This window comes from Elephas maximus, chromosome 16 (genome assembly GCF_024166365.1).
Source record: "Elephas maximus indicus isolate mEleMax1 chromosome 16, mEleMax1 primary haplotype, whole genome shotgun sequence".
Taxonomy (NCBI): Eukaryota; Metazoa; Chordata; class Mammalia; order Proboscidea; family Elephantidae; genus Elephas; species Elephas maximus.
Window position 1 is genome coordinate 63,068,615 of NC_064834.1, and position 21,050 is coordinate 63,089,664.

The 21,050-nt window shown below is 42.6% G+C and overlaps 1 protein-coding gene across 2 annotated transcripts in view; it reads right to left on the reverse strand.

Annotated features, from left to right (window-relative positions):
* Positions 1-8,761: 8,761 nt before the first annotated feature.
* Positions 8,762-21,050, reverse strand: part of GPAM (glycerol-3-phosphate acyltransferase, mitochondrial) — a 74,031-nt gene continuing 61,742 nt past the window's right edge. For both annotated transcript variants that reach the window (XM_049855589.1, XM_049855588.1), the window contains exons 14-21: positions 20,467-20,537; positions 19,409-19,673; positions 18,685-18,827; positions 17,385-17,462; positions 16,268-16,408; positions 14,777-14,966; positions 13,278-13,336; positions 8,762-12,536 (exon numbers count right to left, since the gene is read on the reverse strand). In XM_049855589.1, coding sequence (XP_049711546.1) covers positions 12,420-12,536; positions 13,278-13,336; positions 14,777-14,966; positions 16,268-16,408; positions 17,385-17,462; positions 18,685-18,827; positions 19,409-19,673; positions 20,467-20,537 — 1,064 coding nt within the window. In that variant the 3' untranslated portion in view covers positions 8,762-12,419. The remainder of the gene's footprint in view (positions 12,537-13,277; positions 13,337-14,776; positions 14,967-16,267; positions 16,409-17,384; positions 17,463-18,684; positions 18,828-19,408; positions 19,674-20,466; positions 20,538-21,050) is intronic.

Below are 21,050 nucleotides of genomic sequence, written 5' to 3' on the forward strand. Positions count from 1 at the left end.
GATTCCTACTCATAGTGACTCCATAGGGTTTCCAAGGCTGTAAATCTCTAGGGAAGCAGACTGCCACATCTTTCTTCTGCAGAGCGGCTGGTGGTTTTGAACCACCAACCTTTCAATTAGCCGTTGATGTCTTTAACCACTGCACCACCAGGGCTCCTGGAAAGGGGCAGAACCTTTAGCTCAGCTAACACATATAAGAAACCCTGGTGGCGTAGTGGTTAAGTGCTACAGCTGCTAACCAAGAGGTTGGCAGTTCAGATCTGCCAGGCGCTTCTTGGAAACTCTATGGGGTAGTTCTACTCTGTCCTATAGGGTTGCTATGAGTCGGAATTGACTCAGTGGCAGTGGGTTTTTGGTTAACACTTATAAAGCTTGGTGCTAAAAGCTTCAGGAGACTTACTTCACTTTACGTAGCAGGTGGAAGCAGCTAATCAAGATTCAGGTGCAAGATTGCTTGGCAGGCAGGTGCAGAGCTGGGATTTGAACCTTTGTCCTGAATTACAAAGCTATACTGTCTCACAGCAGTCACATCATAACAACTATTAAGCCAGAAGCCACTTTTGACATGACACTGTCCCCAGACTCTTGCACCAGACCCTACTTATTCAGAACTCTAGTTTGCTGGCAGCCTGGGTTCTGTGCTTGAAGAAAGCCATTAAAACGGATTTGTCCATGGCCTTCCAAATCATGACTTCATTTTAGTCATAATGAGGCCATGGTCATGAGACTGGCCTACCCATCACACTGCACAGTAGTCTTCGCTTCCCCCCCTGCAATAGCTGTAGCCTTTTTGTCCTGAACTGGGTGGGTTTAATTTGTTTGATAATAATAAAATCCAGCTACTTCCTAGTGTACCATCCTCCTTCTCCTTTCTCCTGCTCACTATTCCTACCCCACCCCCCGAAGATGGTGATAGTGCGGGACTTACTACACCAAAACCATGAAATCCAAACACCCAGGAAGAAGGTTCAGCTCCAGGAAGCCCCATGGTTCAGTGGAGAGAGCACGGACTTGAGCACCAGGTTGGCATGCCTCCTGTAAGACCTTGAGATGTTTCCCAAAACGACATGCATCTGCTTCCTCACCTGAACAATGGTGAATGCCTGTAAGGAGTCCCTGAGTGGTACACACGGCTAACATGCTGAGTTGCAAACCCAAAGATTGGAAGTTCAAGTCCACCCATAGGTGCCTCAGAAGATCTGGTAATCTGCTTCTAAAAAATCAGTCACTGACAAACCAACAGAACGCTGTTCTACTCTGACACATATGGGGTCACCACGAGTCAGAATTGACTCGATAGCAACTGGTTTTGTGCCTGTAAAGCCATTAGCTTGGTGTCGGGCAAACACTTAATGCTCAATAAATATGTTAACTGCTTCTGAAAAAATCAAATTGACCATCTGTGACTTAAATAGCTTTCTTTTTTTCCATTTTAAATAAACACATGCGTCGGGGGACATATCTCTATTTTGGGAGAAAATTAAAAATAAACAAATAAATAAAAACTGTACAAGCCCAATGATTGAATGACCCCTGGCCCTTGACCTCAGTGCCCAGAGAAGATAAGGTGGAAGAACTGTGGCAAACAAAAGCCACAGACTCCATCTAAATGGGCCCACCTCCATTCGTTATTAACCCATTGTTGACACGCCCAGATGCAAACCCAGTGTTGTGGGATTTATCTTTTTTTCCCCCTTAATATAAATAAATAAATAGTTTAAACAAAAGCAAGAATTTACAGAAAAATCTTACATTTTAAACATTGACTCCATTTATTTGAAAAATCAAAGTTGGCTAAACCAGATAGGTCCCTGGGTTGAATTGAGCCTACGGGTCACTGGTGTCACCTGGGTATGTGATGGCATACAGGTCTCACATATGAACACTTAGTAAATTCGTCAAATTATCAGGTGAGATTTTTGAAGGATTTCCTATTCTCATTAATCTGGTTCTTGCCCTTCCGTCAAGGCCCAATTAAAGACTGACTCTACCGTGATCCCCCCTCCCCTCAGCCACCACCCTGAGCCAACTAAGATCATGTTAGTTTACTGTTCTCAGGTAGAGTCTTGTGTCCCCTAGGCGATGGGAAGCTGCTCCAGGGCAGGGACCATGCCTTATACTTTGCGTCCTCACCCCTGCCTAACACTATAGACTCTCTCAATGTTGATTACTGATAACAATAACACTCCCTCCCATTTACCACCTAGATTTTACAATATCTCTAACCATAGGCGTTGATCTTCTCCCTGGCAACCAGGAAAGGACCCAGGGAAATGTTTACAGATCGTTCCTCATCACCGTCTTCTAACAAGGAGCTCAGTCTGGGAATTGGACATGTCAGATTCTCCCCTGCCCCAATTGTTCTGCCACTGGGTGTGACAATGTGCTGGTAAGTCCAACTTAACAGCCTTTAGAAACTCTAGCTGTCGACATGGCTTTGTAGTCCAGCATCTAATCTCATAAAGTCTTGAGGACTGTCTTCTCTGGGTTTCCCTAAAAGCAGCCCCTGAGACCAGCATGTGGATGCAAGTCATCTATGTGGGAGGTAATGCTAGGACAGGACTGGCAAAGGGAGACAAGAAATGGGGAAAGAGTGGGTCACTACTATGGGCAAGTGGAGCTTAATCCCACTAGGATACCCTCTGAGAAGAGTAGAACACAACTCCAAATCATTCCACCAGGAAGCGAAGAGGCTGGGCTATTTATCCCTATTGCCCACTCTTGAAGGATACCTGGTGGTGTAGTTGTTAAGCACTTGGCTGGTAACTGAAAAGTCAGTGTTTCAAACCCACCAGCCACACTGCTGGAGAAGGAAGTGGCAGCCTGCTTCCGTAAAGATTACAGCCTTGGAAACCCTATGGGGCAGTTCTACTCTGTCCTGTAGGGTCACTATAAGTTGGAATAATCCGGATGGCAATGAGTTTGGTCTTTTGGGGCCCACCCCTCAGTGGCTGAGGGACACTCTGGGGGTGTGTCCTCAGCATTCTGACATCCCCTGTGGGCCTGACAAATGGTTCCAGAGTCTGAGAATACCCTAAAGCAGGGAGATCCAGGAAGACGTGGGTTGCAGAAATGTCCACAATTGATCCCTTAGGGTGGCCAAGGGGATGTGTAGATTAGAAAATCTACAAGAACTTGACCTCTAGAAAACCAATACAATGAAAGAAGCTCCTTTACACTTAGAGAATGAAGTCCACTTTCAAAGCACCTCCCAACTGGCTCAGTTGGTTTTTCCAACTCTCCCATGATAGACATGGGATCATTACTACTGGTCCTAATTCACGCGTGGCGGAAATAAGAGTTTGCCCAAAGTCATATAAGCAGTTATGAACACTGATCTGCAGAGTGGTTGGACGTATTACTAAAGACCTTGCCAGGGGTTGCTTTAAATAGCAAAGCATTTCATCCTTTAATATTATTTCTTAACTTTTAAAGTTGATTTCCTTATAGCTTTTCAGGAATTCTTCTGGGGCACGATGTCTTCTGCTTTGTGTGCTGATAGGGTCAGTTTTGCTACAGTGTCATGAGTCCTGGGGGCCTTATCTAACGATTACTCTTCCAACTTCCACATTTCACCTTTATGTAAAATTATTTTCTAGGCACTGACAAGGTTTTATTGCTAGTAAAATTGAAGTAAAGCAGCAATCACAAACATGACGTTGGAGCTGACTGTCTTGGTTCAATAGATTAGAGAAGCACAATGAATTCGCATAGAGAATGACCTAAATGTTAGGCTGTTGCCAGTAAAAATGATGTTTCACCTTGACCAAAGACAATGATTGTGTTCCACTGCTGGTTTTAGACAGACTTTCCGAATTAATTTGCTCTGCTTTGCGCCTGCCACGATAGAAATTTCTATGGGAACAAGTTAATGAGGCTAGAAGGTGCCTACAAAATTGATTCTGTAAAAATTCCCAATCCAGAGGTGGAAACAAACTTTCTGTAACAAACAATTTGCTGTTTAGAGCCTTATAGTGTTACATAGCAGTGGTCCCATTAATACCATTTGTTACTATCCCAGGATTGCTGGTTTGTGGTTCATTCAGTGCCTTGGAGGGGAGGGGATGACTCCGGTCCCAGACTAAGGAGCTAGGACTGCAGGCTATACAAAGTAGAAGAACGGGAAGACACGCCACCTCTTCCCTTGGCCTACAACAGACAAGTGAGCTTTCCAACCCGGTGAACACAGTGAGAGACTTCAAAGCAAGCACAGCTAAAGCCTGCCTTGTGCCTAAAACACCTCCCAAATAAATGTCATCTCCAGATTCGATTTTAATGTTATTTGTTCCTTCTTCAAGACATGGGCACACCAGGGATGCTGAGTTGTCCATTGAAACATTTATAGAGCATGATGTTTAAGATCAAGTTGGAAGACTAGACCCAAGCCTTGCCGGCAGTATGATCTTGAGTAATTGCTTTAATCCAGTTTCCTCCCAGACTTGTATAGGAATACCGTCGACTGTTCAGCATGGTGCCTGGCACACACGACAATAAAAATACCATCATATGCTGATCATTGTGGAGCTTTAGCTCTGCACCATAACAAATACGCAAAAAAAAAAAAAAAATTGTAGCAATTTCTACCCATTTCAGTCTCAAAGACTCTCCTCTTACTCAACCTTACTTGTGTAAAGTGCACACCCTCACATTCTTTTCGCCCTGTCCTGAGGAGACATGCTGCTTTTTACCGTATTATTTCCCCATGGGCTGGCAGTTGTTCCGGGATGAAGGTAGAGTTTGCAAACCCCAGGAGGCAGCATGTCGTCAAAGATCAAGAGCAAATTTGAACCCTGCTTTGGCAAAAATGTTTGGCAAACCACTCCATCCCTGAACCTCAGTTTCTTCATTTGTAAGACTGGGATCATAGGACCTACCCCAAGGAACTGGGATGTTGGATACAGTGTTCAGCCCAGTACCTGAGTATACAAGCACAAAGAACTTCTAGGTTAATATTTCTAGCACGTTGTCTGTTTTGGGGAAGCCAATTAACTCCCTGCCAGTTTCACATCATTATGTAATTTGCCAAGTTCTACATCAAATACATGGATTATCTCTACTTCATTGAATGTGAACTTGATCATTTTGCTGATTTGTTCATGTTCCATTTGGCTAGTGTTCATGTTTCATTTGGCTAGAAGCAAAAGGTATTATTGCTTTTGATCTAGAGTCTATCATCAACTTACCATGCCTGCAAGGCAATTTCCTCGTCTGTAAAACATGTGGGCTGAATAGTAGAAGACCCCTAATTTTCCTTGCAGAGCTAAATTTTGTGTCCTAAATAGGTAAGAGAGAAAACCAAGTACCACACAGCTGCACAACACTTTTGAGCTTACGAAACACTTCTACATTCATTATACATAATTTTCATCTTCAAAAAAACATTGTACAACATGGGGGAGAAGAACCATGTTCCTGAAATGATGCAACTAGATCCAGATCTTTCGGGCTATGCACAATGGAGCCGGAGCTCAAACCTGGATTTACTCATCTCAAACCAGATGTCCTTTCTGCTTATTATTAAAAATAAATTTTAAAAACTGATTTAAAGGGCTCTGTGTGTCAGTTCCCTGGGTGGACCAAATGGTTAAGCACTAGGCTACTTCCAAAAAAATTGACAATTCAAACCTACCCAGAGGCACCTCAGAAGAAAGGCCTGGAGATCTTCCAAAAGGTCACAGCCTTGAAAACCCTACAGAGCACAATTCTACTCTGCAACACATAGGGTCACCGTGAGTTGGAATCAACTCAATGGCAGCTGGTTTGGCTAGGTTTGGGTGTGTTTAGTTCACACACAGAACTATACTTGGTTAAGCCTTCCTTTTCACAGATTGCGGGTGAGAAGCCCATGGACGTCAACTTTGTAGTGTAAGTCACACAACAATACTAGAGCTATGCTGGCATCTGCAGAGACATCTAATTAGCAACAAGGCTCAAGGCCACCATTTCCCAACATAGAAGCATCTTGACACACACGGGGTTCCAAGCACCCTTACCTTAAGAGCCAGCTGCCTCAAGTGAACTTGCTAGCTATAATACTTCCCAGAGAAGATGCCATTTTGGCAAGGGCTTTTATTCCCCATCCTCCTTTCACTTTCTAAGTACATGATGCAGAAGTATGCAACTTCAGTTTGACCAAGGCAATGTGTCTAGACCAGTGGTTCTCAAACTTGGGCATCAGAATCACCTGGGGACTTGTTAAAACAGACTGCTGGGTTGGGAGTGGGGCCCAGAGACTCTGCATTTCTGCTAAGTTCCCAGGTAATGCTGATGCTGCTGGTCTGGGGACCACACTTGAGAACCATCGTTCTAACAGAGCAACCATATTCAATCCCTTGTTGAAATCCTCACCACAGGCTCCATGCTGCTCCACTCCTTCCTATTAGGTGAAGGGATTGGTGGCGCTCCTCCCCACCACGCATGTCTAGAATGGTGAGATAGAAGTGGGAATGCTTCGCCTACCATTTCAACAGTAGGAAAACAATGGGGCACAAGAATTTGGCATCAAGCTCTCCAAAGGTAGCGAAGGAGGTGGGCTTTGTGGGATTCAGAAAAGCTGAGCAATTCCTTGGGGGAGTCTAGACCATTTCTCTGCTCTCTCCCTGTAAGTACTAAAATTGGATTCAAGAAGCGGCAAAGCCAGATGTTTATAATTTATAAACATTTCCCTATAAGTAAACACAAAGATTGTTAAAGTTCTCCAGCGATGAAACCTTGACTTTAAAAAAAAAAAAAAAAGTATCTTCTTTCTCAACTCCAGCAGGACGCTACCTGTTCCTGGCAGCTTCATGAACCATAAACACAGTAACCATTTCACCCCAACATGGACACTGTTGAGAATCAAAGGGGGCACTGTTTCATGAAAACAGGAAAAGAACACTTCTGACCTCCAAGATTAGAGTAGTAAGATGCTTTCCCAAAAGGTTGGAGATTGGGTTTGTCCACTCATCCTAATCACTTACCTCATATCATAGGTAGCTCTTACACTGGTACCAAACCCACAGATAATGGCCAACGCTAGCTTGTTTTGACACAAACTTTGCTTGAAATGGGCACAGCAATGAGCCAGACATCAAAGGCTGACTCAGATAACATGGTCTGGTTAAAGATCACTCAGTGGTCCTCATCAAAGATGTACCTCAAGTCTACTTAACTCTGACGAGTGAGGTTAACCTTCTCCCACCTTCTGGCCCCTGGAGGAGTATCTTGCACTGATTCTTTCATACCTCTTTCATCTAGGCCATTAACCATGCACCGGCAGCTCACAAGCCAGAAATGGCCTGAAGAGGCGTTTTACTCGCTCCACAGAACTTGTTGTACCAATGTTAAAAATTAGGTGCTTTCACATTTAAAAAAAAAAAAAAAAAAATGGACTCCAGGCATAATTTATTTAAAAAGAAAAAAAAAATCAGAGGCTCTGGCAACAACGCTGGGCCCATCTGTTATGGGATGGGAAGCAACAGAGAGTTGGAGAAGAATGGAGTTGTGAAAGAATGGAGTAGGTAAGAGGAGACAGGAGGGACATAAAACTAAAGGAGCAAGCTGCATTTCAGTGAAAGCGGCAGTGGAGTTGACACCAGACGCTGTGGACAAGAGTTAAGAACATGCCTTTGTAGTTGTCAAGGAGGTTCATCAGAATTTTACTAGCTGTGTGTGGAGTACATTGACTACAGGGTGTTAAAAAGGGAATAAAACCCAAAAAACCAAACTCATTGCCATCTAGTTGATTCCAACTCATAGCAACCCTATAGGACAGAGTAGAGTTGCCCCATAGGGTTTCCAAGGAGCAGCTGGTGGATTCGAACTGCCAACCTTTTGGTTAGTAGCCAAGCTCTTAACCATTGTACCACCAGGGCCCAGTCTAAAAAGGGAGTGAAGGGACTAAAATTACTGAGTATAGGACCAAACACCAAAAGTGAGGCTTCAAAATTAACATCCACTTAGAGAGACTGAGTGGTTGTAAAAGTCAAAATTTTAGTATGATAAAGGGAGGGGAATGTTTGGCAGCAAGTGTTGCTGATGTGGGAAGTCTGGATGCGCCAAGACCAAGGGACACAAGAATGACAATGTCTCACGGGAAGTCAGAAGGGTTGAAGTACAAAGCTCGGGCGAGGGGCTGACTGGAGAAAAGACGGTCATGGGCATCAACCAGGTTCACAGCCGAAATCGTGCATCCAAAGAGCACGAACATCACTGTCCAGGCTTGTGTGTCCCACTGTTCCCAGTGGCACACTCTTGAGAGAAGGCTGAGTTTGAGGGCTTATGAAGGATCTACAGGCTACACCTGTACTTTGATAAAAAACTTTTCTTAATTTTCAAAGAATTAAACCAATATTTTTTGAGCAAGTTTATCAGGAACAAGTGGAAAAATCTCCAAAAACTTCAATGTATACTTAGATACATTTAAATATATAAAAATATGACAGAAAAGCACCAAGTGCAAAGGAATCTTTTCAGAAACTCAAAGGATAGCTCTGTGGTGTGAATGTTTACTAAATAAAAGGATAGCAGTATGTAGATATGTACATCTCCAAATGCTTGATCAAATTTGAAGAGATCAGGCTCAATAATAGAACTGTGCTGTGTAGGTTGATAAACGTAAGATTATTTCTCATAAGCTTTTGAATAAAATTTTATGTAAAGTCAAAAAAGAATACTTGTTTTTCTAATGAATTAATTATACAGGAAATTTTTAACTACAAATGTAAGACATCAAGCGTACTTTCATTTTTTGTTTTATTAAAATAAAACTATACTTCTGCACTTCTTACAATACATTAACAGACATAAAAATCAGTCAACATTTCTGAATAGGTTTCGTCCACAAAATCACAGAGTGTTATTTTACAGTACTTTAGAGTAATTCTTTTTACAACAATCTAGCATTTCTTTGTACAATAGGCAAATAGCTTAATACTTTCCATCAAGGCATTTCAGAGCTTTACATGTTCAGGAATAAGGTCAAAAGACTCCAAATACAATCATTAGTTCATATTAAACTAAAATGCCAGATGCCAAGTCTCCAGTTCCTAAACAAAGTGTTTTAAAAAACAGATTTACACCTCATATTTCCCTAATTAAGTCTTATAAACCTCAGTGATGGGTCCTATCATGTCTAAACACTAGAAATATCTGTGGATAAAAATCCACAATCAATTGTGCAATGTTCTCTCCTAGATCTGAATTAAAACCTTCGTTATTTGCCGCCATTGATCCCTGTGGTAATTCTCCTACGTTCAGCTGATCACCTGTGTCACCAGTTTGCTGTGCTTATCACCTCCAGGGGAGAAACACATATTCACTAAATGCAACATTTGATTGTACAAGATTCACACAGATTCTGCCTCAGTGACATCTGTCAGTTACTGTTTTGGCCCCTTAAAGAATTCCCTACCGTGGTGTCCCCAAAATGTAGTCCACGGAACACTAGTGATAGGCTCACAGGTGTCCCAAAAGGGAGACAAGGTCCTGGGTCACAACAGTTTGAGAAACGCCGGGTTAAACAGGCTCTTTAGCATGGAACCCTGAGCCCTTAACGCGCTGAAGTGCACCACGAGTGCACCATGAGGATCCCTGGCAAACTTATTTTACCAGCAACACTTTTTCTACAAAACACCATGAACATGTGACGGGGCACTCGTGTTACACGGAGCGCGATGGTAATGCTTTTCCTCTTTCAGGTCACTGGCAATTCCACAGCCTGAGCTTCCATTCACTGCAGTCCCCAAGTACAGATTCTCCACTCACCCTCGTGACCCTGAGAAGGAACAGATGTGAGAAGGAGGACTCACAGAGCTCTCTGCTGCTCGTTCTACACACTTCCCACTAGTCCTTCACCTTTGTTTCTCTTAGTTTTCAGAGAGCAAAAATCCCTTCCCCTCTTAGTTACTAAGAACGTTCTCGTTTAAAAAACAAGAGTGCAGTTTCATATTGCTTATTATTAGTTTTTTTTTTTTTTTTTAACTTGACTCACAGTCTTCTGCTCGAGGGCATGCATTTCAGTTTTACAGAAATGCAGTAAACTGTAATTATTTACGAGCACCTAGTGTGTTTAGTCTTACAGGGAAGCCATCCGCTTTTGGAAAACAATAAGAATATATATTAGCAAAGACAGTGCTGCCTGGAAGCCTTATTGTGATGATGAACGTTTTCTCAGTAATGAGGCACTGAAGAATAAGCTGTGCTAAAATTAACTCAAAGGTCTGCTTGTCTGGAGGAGCATTAGCTTTGGTTGAGATTTTTCTTCCTTAAAAAAAGGTTTCAAAGCACCAGTGAATTACAAAGACCATGCGCATGTGTTCTCACAGTGAGCTAAGCGGCGAGAGCTAGCGAACCACGTTGCAGTCCCCAGAGCAACTCATTAGACATCTAGCAAACAAACCAACCAACGGGGGAGATCGAGCCGGAGCAGCCACTGTTTCCCCGCTCGGGCTGGCACGGCAGCAGCTCTTCACAGAGGTGCCAAGGCAGTGGGACCCACTGGGAAGTCGGCCTCATCCGTGACCTTCAGCTACCTAGCGGAGTTTGAGTAATCCTCGATCTGTGATTCAGAGGGAACAAAAGAGACTAGGGAAATGTTTGAGTCCCCAGACAAGGAACACTCAAGGGAATGAATAATCCTCCATGGGTACTGGCCCAAATGCAGAGTTCCAGCCCAGAGAAGCAGCGTTCTTCCACCCCAGCTAGTAAAACGGAATGCTAACAGAATATCCAACCCCACAACAAGGCTGCCACAACACGGACAATGACCTAATAGTACACGAGGCCCTATGAAGACAAAGAAGGAATATACTTTAAATACAGAATCTGAGACCAATGGAAAAAGATCACCAGAGTATACAGCATTATTGCTATGAGTTTCAGACGAGACATTTCATACAACATAAAATAACAATCAGCATCCCTTCCTCTCCCGATCACACACACCTATTATTTATGAGATATTCTTGGTGTTTAAAATCCAAGCTTATAAAAGTACAAACTTAATTCTGAGTACTTTTATGTTGAATTCAAAGAAGATACACAACATTTATCAGGGAAAATTCCTACCTCCATAATGGTGTGGCGTTAAGAGACAGTAAGTTTTAAAAGAATATTTTCACATTATATGATCTTTAAGGAATCACCATAATTACCACAATTAGGTAACAATTATGCTCCCTGCACATAAAAGGCACCTACCATTATGAACAGCTTTTCATAATCACTTGCCAGTATGTGGCACTGGAATTTAGGTACATAACCCATATAAATTTTTAAAGAACCATGGTTTTCCCTCAAAGCTAAAAAATCCATAAGTGCCTTCAACCATTTCCCAGCCAGCAGGGCCATCGAGTACAGCACACAGGTTGTGCACTGCACAATTTGCATGGGTACCAGGCATCCAGACTGGGTTACAGTGCAAAGTCTGTACACAGCAGCTGGCGACCGCCCAGTCAGGAGCCTAGAGCCTGAGCGCCTTACGCTAAACAGCCTATCAGGCCAAACTAATCAAGCCAGGACAGTTAATAGCTGGCTGGGGGATTTCCAAGATACAGCTACCTACTGTGAGAGGTAGCACTTGGGGAGACCTAGGGTGAGGAGGGGGCACAGACATGAAACAGGAAGAGTTTCTAAATGCTTGCTGGTCATTTAAAACTCGATGGCACTTTTCTGTGAGAGCAAAGGTTTTCAAAGCCAGTTTTCTGGCCAAGTTTACCTTGAATTTTGCCAGCCAAATTTACTTCCTGATATTAGCTGTTTGATCACACTAGCTTTATTTCTGACCTAAACTAATATTGTCTATTGTCCCGTAGCTCTTAGAACACTTTCTAAAGCTGACTGCAGAGGACAGCATAGTGGTACCTGGCATGGTTTATCTCAGCCCATTCATGTGTAAAGCACTTTGGGAGGAAAGGTGCTCCCATTTAAAATACAGTAACTATTGATAAAGGTAAAGCTGAAAAACAAAAAACAGCGAACAGATGACTCAATTATTTTTAAGGAATCATTAACCATTAATCAGAAAATAGTCCCCGGAATTCCCTGACAGTATTAAATGTACTTACTACGCAAGTCTCGGTTCTAGCACACAACTACGTTTTTGTGTCCATCACGGTAATTGGTCCTTAAAAGTGGTACTTAAAATGTAAATCTTTAATAAACTCCAAAATAATTTATCGAGATTTCATTTTGTAATCTACTGATTATGATTTACAAATGGAGGCTGGGGGCCTCCCAAAGTGTTATCTGTAGGCTCCTGTGTCATCTTAGAGTTGGGATGATCACAGATCCACGGAGGGGAGAAGGCACTTGTCTTCCAGGAGGTCATTCAGGTCAGGCCAGGCCTGACCACACTCGGCACCTTCTACTCTCGAGTCGGAGGCTGGGGCCTGCGAGGTACTCATCCCATGCCCTTCACTTGCAGGGGTGCCAGGAGTTACCTACAGCACCACAAAACTCAGAATATATTCTAGGAGTTTTTGCCGATTGGACTGAGGTAGAAAAGTGCTGCTTAGTTCTAAAACAGACACTTTCTTTTGTTTGGTTTCTTTGAAAACCTAAAGAGAAAGTTTAAATTATTAAGACAATAACAAGAAAACAGAACATTTCTGTCACCAACCCTGATCTGTGCCCTAGACAGTTAGTGACCTTTAACCCTGAAAGACAGCAAAGGCACATAAAACCATATCCCTGCTTTAAGTAAATGTGTACCTTGGTGTAAGTATGGGAGGGATTTACAGGTGAGAGTGTGGGTTTTTTTGAGGGTGAAGTTCACCTAGGTACTGTATTTTAAAATTTATGTTAGCATAAAATCACAAATGTCCCTTACAAAAAGCCACAGGTTTGTTTTTTTTTTTTTTTTTTTTTTATCTCCATAGAACTCATGTCCCAATGATATATCCTAAAGGTAAAAGATACTTGAGGACATCCTAGCAATACAAGTGAAAATACAGGAAAATAATGGAAAATCATACGGAATAAGGAACACCTCTGCTAAAGTTGTGGTAGCAATTTGGAGCACACGGGCACTTGCCATATATGAACAGCTTTCAGTTTTGGAATGAATGTAAAACCAGCAAAACTGTGGAACTCTCAAGTAGATCTGTACTGATGGGCCTCACCTTCAATATCCCCCTTCCCCATGGTCCCCAGAAATGCTTTCATAACTGACCCAGAAAAAAACTGCTTCTCTCGGGGTCTACTTCATCACAAAGGTGGCTCAGGGAGTAGATCGGATTTAAACAGAAATGGAACAGAAGTTAACACAAGCTTTTACAGCAGAAGTGTTGGACACCTACCCCAATATCCTTAAACATTTTCACTGCATTCTTCACAAGACAATACGTGGCACTCTCAGCTGTGGAGAGAGAAAAGACCCCGTCACTTGTTCAGGCCACTAAAACACGAGAATCCCAATAGCCAGCTCTGAAGTATGGAAGTATGGCAGCTATGAGGACTACGGCAAGTCGCAGACCAGGGCCAAGCTCCATTTCTGCTGCTGGCAACCTGTGAGGCCTCAAATATTTGATGCTTCTTTAAATCTACTTTATCTATTATCTATTAAGGAAAAAGAGAGAGAGAAGAAGAGAAAAAGAAGAAAGAAGGGAGAGAAAGAAAGAGAGGGAAAAAGCGAAGAAAGGAAAGGGAGGGAGAGAAGGGAGGTAAGGAAGGAAGAGGAACAACCTAAAACATCCATCTGGAAGGGTTTTGGGGGGATCAAATGAAATGGTATATAAAAATTATTTTAAAATGCACAGCAATCCACAGATGAATCCCACATTAGGAACTAGAAAAGGTGTGAGCCTAGAGAGCAGAAAGCAAGAGTTCTGAATCCAGGTGTGCCCATTAACTAGCTATGTGACCTTGGAGTTTCCTCACCTGTAGGGTGAGGTGACTGGAACAGATTATCTCTACAACTCTCTGGCTCTAAAAAGTAGTTTCAGTAATGTTCCAAACATCATCGTATACAACACTATTCCCACCTCAATCACAACCCTTACCAAAGAAATGGTGTCACAGACAACACTGAGTGCTGGCGAGGATGTGGAGCACCGGAAACTCTCATACACTGCTGGTGGGAGTGTACATTCACACAATGACTTAACAATTCTGTTCCCTGTGACCTGGAAATTCTACTCTCAGAGATCTACCCAACAGAAAGGAGGACACATGTTCACCCAGACACAGAGTCAAGCAGTTCATAGCGGCACTATTCATAGTAGCTCTAAACTTCAAATAACCAAATACTCATCAAAAGTAGGATGAATAAATAAAATGTAGCCAATATTTACATAACGGAATCCTACACAGCAACAGGAATGAATAAACAACTACCTGTAGCGTGAATGAATCTCACAACCAGAGTTAAGTGAAAAAAGAAAAAAAAACTGACACAAGTACATAACTGCATGATACAATTTATATACCAAAAAAAACAGATACTAATAACAATCTATTGTGTTAGAAAGGTACCCTGGTGGTGCAACAGTTAAGCGCTTAGCTGTAACTGGGTGGGTCAAGCCCACCCAGCTGCTCCAAAGAAGAAGGACCTGGTGATCCGCTTCTGTAAAGATTACAGCCCAGAAAGCCCTGGGGGGCAGTTCTACTCTGTCACACGGGGTCGCTATAATTCGAAATGGACTCGATGGCACCTAACAACAAACATTGTGTTAGAAGGTAGGATAATTTCGTATCTTTCCAATTTTTTACAATTTGCAGATTTCTGTAATCAAAAGAACCCTGTTATTTAAAAAAGCCCCCCCACCCCCCACCCCCCGAAAAAAGTGACTTAACATACCATACACGGCAACATTTCTTTCTGTTCTGGTTATTAGGTATTTGTGCAACTTCTGCAGATATTCAGGCTCTGGAACAGGGCCACTGAAGTTGTGAACAAAGATGGCGGCAGAGCTATAGGCCTCCAGCAAAGGCCCGAGGAGTCTCTGCAAGAAGGTGACGAACTGCTGGTGTTCCTTGGATTGGCTCACCTGGGAGTGCAAGGAAAGTAAGTGAAGTCCTGGAAAAGTGCCATTAGAACAAAGCAAGCTGACAGGGAACTTTTTCTGGAGAACATGAGAAGATGGCCACCCACACCAGCTGACATAAAAGGAGCCCACTGCTCCACATGCAGGGAACCTCTGGTGGAAACAACTGCTGTGATTTAAAATGTTCTTTATTGCAATCATTCACTTTTACGGTATTTCAGGCTTCCAGTCCTTAAACAACTGCCTAGAAGGAATTTTCATAATTGAGCAACATAATTGTGACATACTGTTGTCACTGAAGACGGCTAGCCCTGAGGTTGGACACACCAAGGTTTAAACCCTGGGTTCCACAGTCACTCGAGCGTGCAAAAAGGTCATGTGCTAAGACCATCAGGATCATCTCAGTTCTCCCCCAGCCCCACCTTCTACTCCCCCCATGGACTTCAGCACTGTGGGGAACAATGGCGGTGGTGATAGGGTGCTTCATGGCAGGGGAGGCTCTCACTGCAAAACCCAAAACACGCGGTTCAGTTCAACTCCTCTGGAGTATAGAAATAAGACCACTCCCCAATCTTGAAACTACTAGTAATAATACCCAAAATGGAAAAAGAGAGAAACTTCTCAATGTCATTTGGAATCTCTGAAAGTTATGCCTCCCAACTCTGTGTCTGTGTGTGTGTGTGTCATTAAAGATGGGTCACTAGTATTAAATTCTAAAATTACAACTTAGACAAACCATGATTTTTCTAAATCAAGAAAAATCAATTTTTTAAAAACCCAGATTTTTTCCCACGATAGGATTTGTTTTCATTGAAAGCAAAGAGCTCAACATATGAAATCTCAGGCAGGAAGGCAAGACTGAGAGTGACTCAAAAAGCAGCAGGGAGGGACACCAACCAGGCCAATGAGAGCAAAATAGTCACCTGTCTATCACACCTGGCAAACTTGCCTTGCTTTGTTGGGGTCTGAACTAAAATACTGCCTGGTTAGGAGTGAGTGCCAGTGTGGGTAAACAGGTATGGACTTGTGTGTTCTGATGAGAGGGACCTGAAAGATATCACCTATGATGTTCATCTGCCTGAATTTTTGACTCTTATTTCCGTCTCCATTTACCCATACTGAATAACTTAAGGTATCAATTGAATTCAAAGAGTTTGAGTACAAAATACCACAGCTGGTTCATGAGTGGTTTAGATATAAGTCATCATCACCACAGTCCCAGTTTAGAAAAACTTCATCAATTTGTGACAACATAAGCCTCAATTCATCACTGTCATGTCCACCAGAATTTTTCACCAAAGTACCTTCAGATAGCAATCTCGCTGCTCTTCACCGAAATCACTGTCTTCATCTTCTTCATCACTTCTCCAAGATAAAGGTTCAGGAAGTTTCTTGTCCCACTGCTGCTCAGCAAGACCCGGACTTATGTCTTCCTGATCGTCTTGCTGTGCCAAGGAGATGACCAACAGTAATAACTACACACAGGCACACAAACAACTGCCCAGCTGGGCCCCAGACAAAGCAGTCCTCTCTCCTCCCATTCCCGACACTTCTCTGCTGAGCCATTCACAACATCGGGCCACTTCCCTTTCCAAACTCAAAATCATTCAGGAGAGGGCACGAAGAAAACGGAGGGAACTCATGGGGGGCAGAGCCACCAGATAGACCAAATAAAAATACCCTCCACAGGGGTGGGGGTGATGAAAACGTAAAGCACGGGGCATTTTTAGGGCAGTGAAGCTATCCTGTATGATACTGTAATGACAGTATGCACTGGCAAAACGCACAGGATACTGTACAACACAGTGAGCCCTAATGCCAACTACCGACTCTAGTTAAAAATAATGTATCCATGTCAGTTCATCAATTATAACAAAGGTACCAAAAGAAAGCAAGATGTTAATAATAGAAGAAAAGGAGAAACTATGTGTGGGGGTGGGGGGGAGGTTGGGAGCTCTCAGTATTTTCTGCACAAGTTTTTGTAAACCTGAAACTGCTCTAAAGAAATAGTCTATTAAAAAAAAATACCCTCACATTTTCTAAGTCAGTATCTATCTTCCTCAGACCACACCCTGTCCACTAATCTACCAAACTTAAAGCAAAATCTCAAAAGAGAAAAACGCGCATGTGCAGGCTACAAGCACACTGACACGTACAGCATCACGTCTTTGAATGCAAACTTCTCACCATAAAGAAATCAAGCCCAGATATGCTTCAGACAACACCAGTTACAGAAAAAGAACCAAAATAGTAAATGACCCCTAAAGACATTATTCTTCCCATTATTATTTTTCTCTTCTCTTTACCTAAGCATCATTACGTATCAAATGTAATTACTACCTAAAGTGGAAGGTAGAAAAGGTAGAGAAATGAAGAACCAGAAGCTAAACAAAGGTAAACCAAGGAAGCTGCTCCCCTTACCTCCGCCACCGTAAGAATGCCATACTGGATAAACCTCCCCACTGTTTCATGGCAAACTTGGTAAAATGTCTGGCAGGGCTGAAAAGCAAAGGCATTTGAATGTAGATGTCACTGTTCTATCGTTTTGTTTAAGGACAGAAAAGCCCGTAGAAGGTGGCTGTCAAACACTTCCATCACCTACCTACCTCACTCCACCAGGCAAGTGCTGTGTGTCCCGACGCCTGCCCTCCCGATAAAATGTGGTCAAGGTCAAAGCCAAGAGGAGACCTCTTTAACCTGACTGGCTGAGCACCCAATGCAGCAGCACCTGCAAACAGTGCTCCTGAGCTCAGTCCTCTTCTCCAAATGGAGCAAAGTCTTCTACAGGCCACTTGTCAGGCCCCCACCACCTGTTCTTTTTCTTTGTAAGACAATTTCTCAGCAAATGCCATTTCCAATAAGTACTGTACACAAAGGTGGTGAACAAAGGAACACAACACTTGAATAACTCGATAAAGACCCATCCCCTTCCATCCTGCCATCCAACGTCAACACAAAACAGATCCCCCACTAGGGCCCCAATACACCATATACAAAAATGATGTGGAGGAGGGCTGTACTCATAATACAGGGGTCCATAAATGTCCCAAGACACATACATGTACATGGAAAAGAATATTAGCATTTGAATAAAATCTGAATCCTATTTGTTGATGACTGGGGGTGAAAAAAATCTCTCTACTGCTTAGTATGTATTTCTCATTCCAAACGAATGCTCCTACAAATAAAAACAGGCTACAGTCTGGAATAACATTCAGAGAAAGCTAATAAAAAATAAAAATTAGGGTTTAGATTAAACTAGAAGGTTAAACTTAACATTATGGTGCTGAACATTAGTTTCCTCATTTGTAAAATGAGAGGGGGTTGAACAGATGGTTTTTAAGGCTATTTCTGACTCTTCCCTTGTGTGACCCTATCATCCATGGCAACAGTGTTAATTATTTACTAACCTCTGACCCAGTGCCTTAAGCACAATAATTTACTTTGGATCTGGCTGATTGATAGCATTGGGCAATCTGTCCTATTAGCCCTCCTGGCCGTATGAAAGGTTCACTGGAGCACTGACCCAGACAGCAAACCGAGGTAATAAGTGGCCACCATTTGTCTGGTGACCACTGAAACCCAGAGGTGGAATGAAAAGCTTCAAAAATGGACCAAAAATTCTCTAAGAAAAAAACAAGGTGGTTTATGTTGTTAAGAAAGCGCTCAAGAAAAGAACAGGCTGGAAAGATAGCGGTAACACTGAAGAGTCTTTACTTACGAGTGATATGGTGCCTTCGTTAGAGAGCAGATAGCACAAGCTGGCAGCCTTCCTCACCAGCTGCTCCTGGCTAACCAAGTTGGGAGGGATGCCAGCAGGCCCTCCTGGGCACCTCTTGTTCAGAACTGCGTATAGGCTGCAGGCTGCGGAAATAAAAACAATGACATCCTGCAGCTCTCAATTGCCAAGAAAAAACTTCAACTGACTCTGATAACGTGGATTATTTTCACAGATTTTTAACACATCAAAAACAGTGACATGCATGAGCTAGAGAAAATTTAAGCAAATCCCCTCAGGGCTCATTTCTTCCGGTTCCATGCAATCCCAGTTCTGTCAAACCCTTCTCCACCAGCTTCAGTTCCCTGCTCTCCTTCTTCTCCGTCATCTCTTAACCACAAATGACCCCTCTGTGCACTTCACTGCCACATGTACGTCTGATCTCAGTAACTAGACCTGGATAACAAGACACCTTACCGCTCTTCCTTAGTACTGAGTATAATACTATGCATAAAACAGTAATTCAGTATTCACTTGTTGAATAATAAATGTAAAAAATAAACAGTGACATTGCAGTAGATTAAATTTTCATTTGAAAACCAGAAATACACCAACGCATTCTCTCAAATAAGAGGCTACCATCCAAACTGAAGTAGGCACCACTAGGTGTTTCAGGCCCTTTTATTTTCCATTAACATATCTGAAATTCTTCCAGGATCTGACATACCCATGATGGCTTCCATGATGAAGACATTGAGAACCCCATTGCTGTAGAAGTTGAGTTCAAAGACGGACGGAATAGTTGTGCTCGGAGTAATGAAGAACTCATCATTCCTGCTGGTGTGCGTGATTGTGACACAATTTCCCAGCAGGTGAATGGCATGCATAACCACATCTTCTGAATTTCCTGAGAACCCCAGGTCAAAATCACGAGCCAGGACTTCCTCCTTCATCACAAAGAAGTCTTCCACCAACGTGGAGAGATCAATTCCCTAGAGAAACAGAGACAAATGATCTCTTGACTGCGGAAAACCCTCTTTCTAAAAGGCCAACATTCCAAGAATTTTTCTTTTTTTTCCGATTTCCTGCAGCTCATGGTTGGCACATACAGAAGTAGGATCAGAACACCAATGCAGAGCAAGACAGAAAGCCACTTAAGAAGCTGGGCCACTGGGAATACAGAGAAGGTACTCCACAGGCCAGACAGCACTCTAGCCATAATATGTAACATGAGTACATAAGATTCCAAGAGGAAGGAGAAGCCATCTGAAAATAAGAAGTGCTTAATTTTTGGCAGGAATTTCCCTACTTTTAAATGTTGATTTGACAAACGTTTATGTGGTGCCTATATATTGGCACTGTGGTTGGTATTGAGAACATGACTGTGAACAAGACAGACATGATCTCTGTCATCATAGAACTTAGGCAAGAGGATTGTGGGAGGATAGAGAGCAGACCCTAAAATACAAATCAGATAACTTGGAAACTAGTAGCTGTCTGGGTATTTATGACATGTCAATGAAATATACCTTATTTATGTTAACTATATTACCCAAGGAATGTCTTATTATTACATGTATTGAGCAGTCTCTGATTTTTTTTTTTTAATGTAGATTTCTTCTTTCACCAGGTTTATAGGCTCCTGTGGGCAGGGCCCTTAACTTATATTACTGTTTATCTTACAGTAATAGCATGGGGTGGGCCCAATCTATCAGTGCATATGTTAGCACAGCTGATAAAACACTCTCATGCTCTGCTTAGCTCTAGGCGACATTGCAGACATACCTGCCTGTGTCTGTAGAGAAGCAGGCAGGCCACGATGTGTGTTGACATAATGGCACAGGATTTGCTAGCAGCTGGAAGGCAAAAACAAAGCTTCAGTTATGCTTCTTTTTAGAGAAAATATTTAAAGTATTTTTAGAAACTAGACAGCAACATCACTAGTTATTTGGGTAATGGGTATTTTGGTATCTATTTTAATTTTCCAACATTTCAGCAATGAGAATGGATTACTTTTGGAGTCCAGATTTTAAGCAGAAGAGAGACACACTCAAATGTGCTTAAGAAAGAATACTCTGGCCCAGGGTCAGGTAGGACTAAGAGCAGCTAGAGTGGAAGGAGTGAGATAAATTACAGAAGGCTCCAGGAGAGTGTAGGCAGAAGGTGCTGAGAGTCTGAATAGGACATAGCACAGGAAATGGCAAGGAGCAGGAAGTCCACCTGGCTAGGCTGTGCACCAAGGGGCCACAGTGCTGCCGTGGGACTTTAAAGTGGCCTCACTACAATATCACACAATGCTGCAATTTGGAACTTAAGCCTAATTCTAAATCTACACTCAACTCACACCCCACTCTGGGTCACTCCCAGTT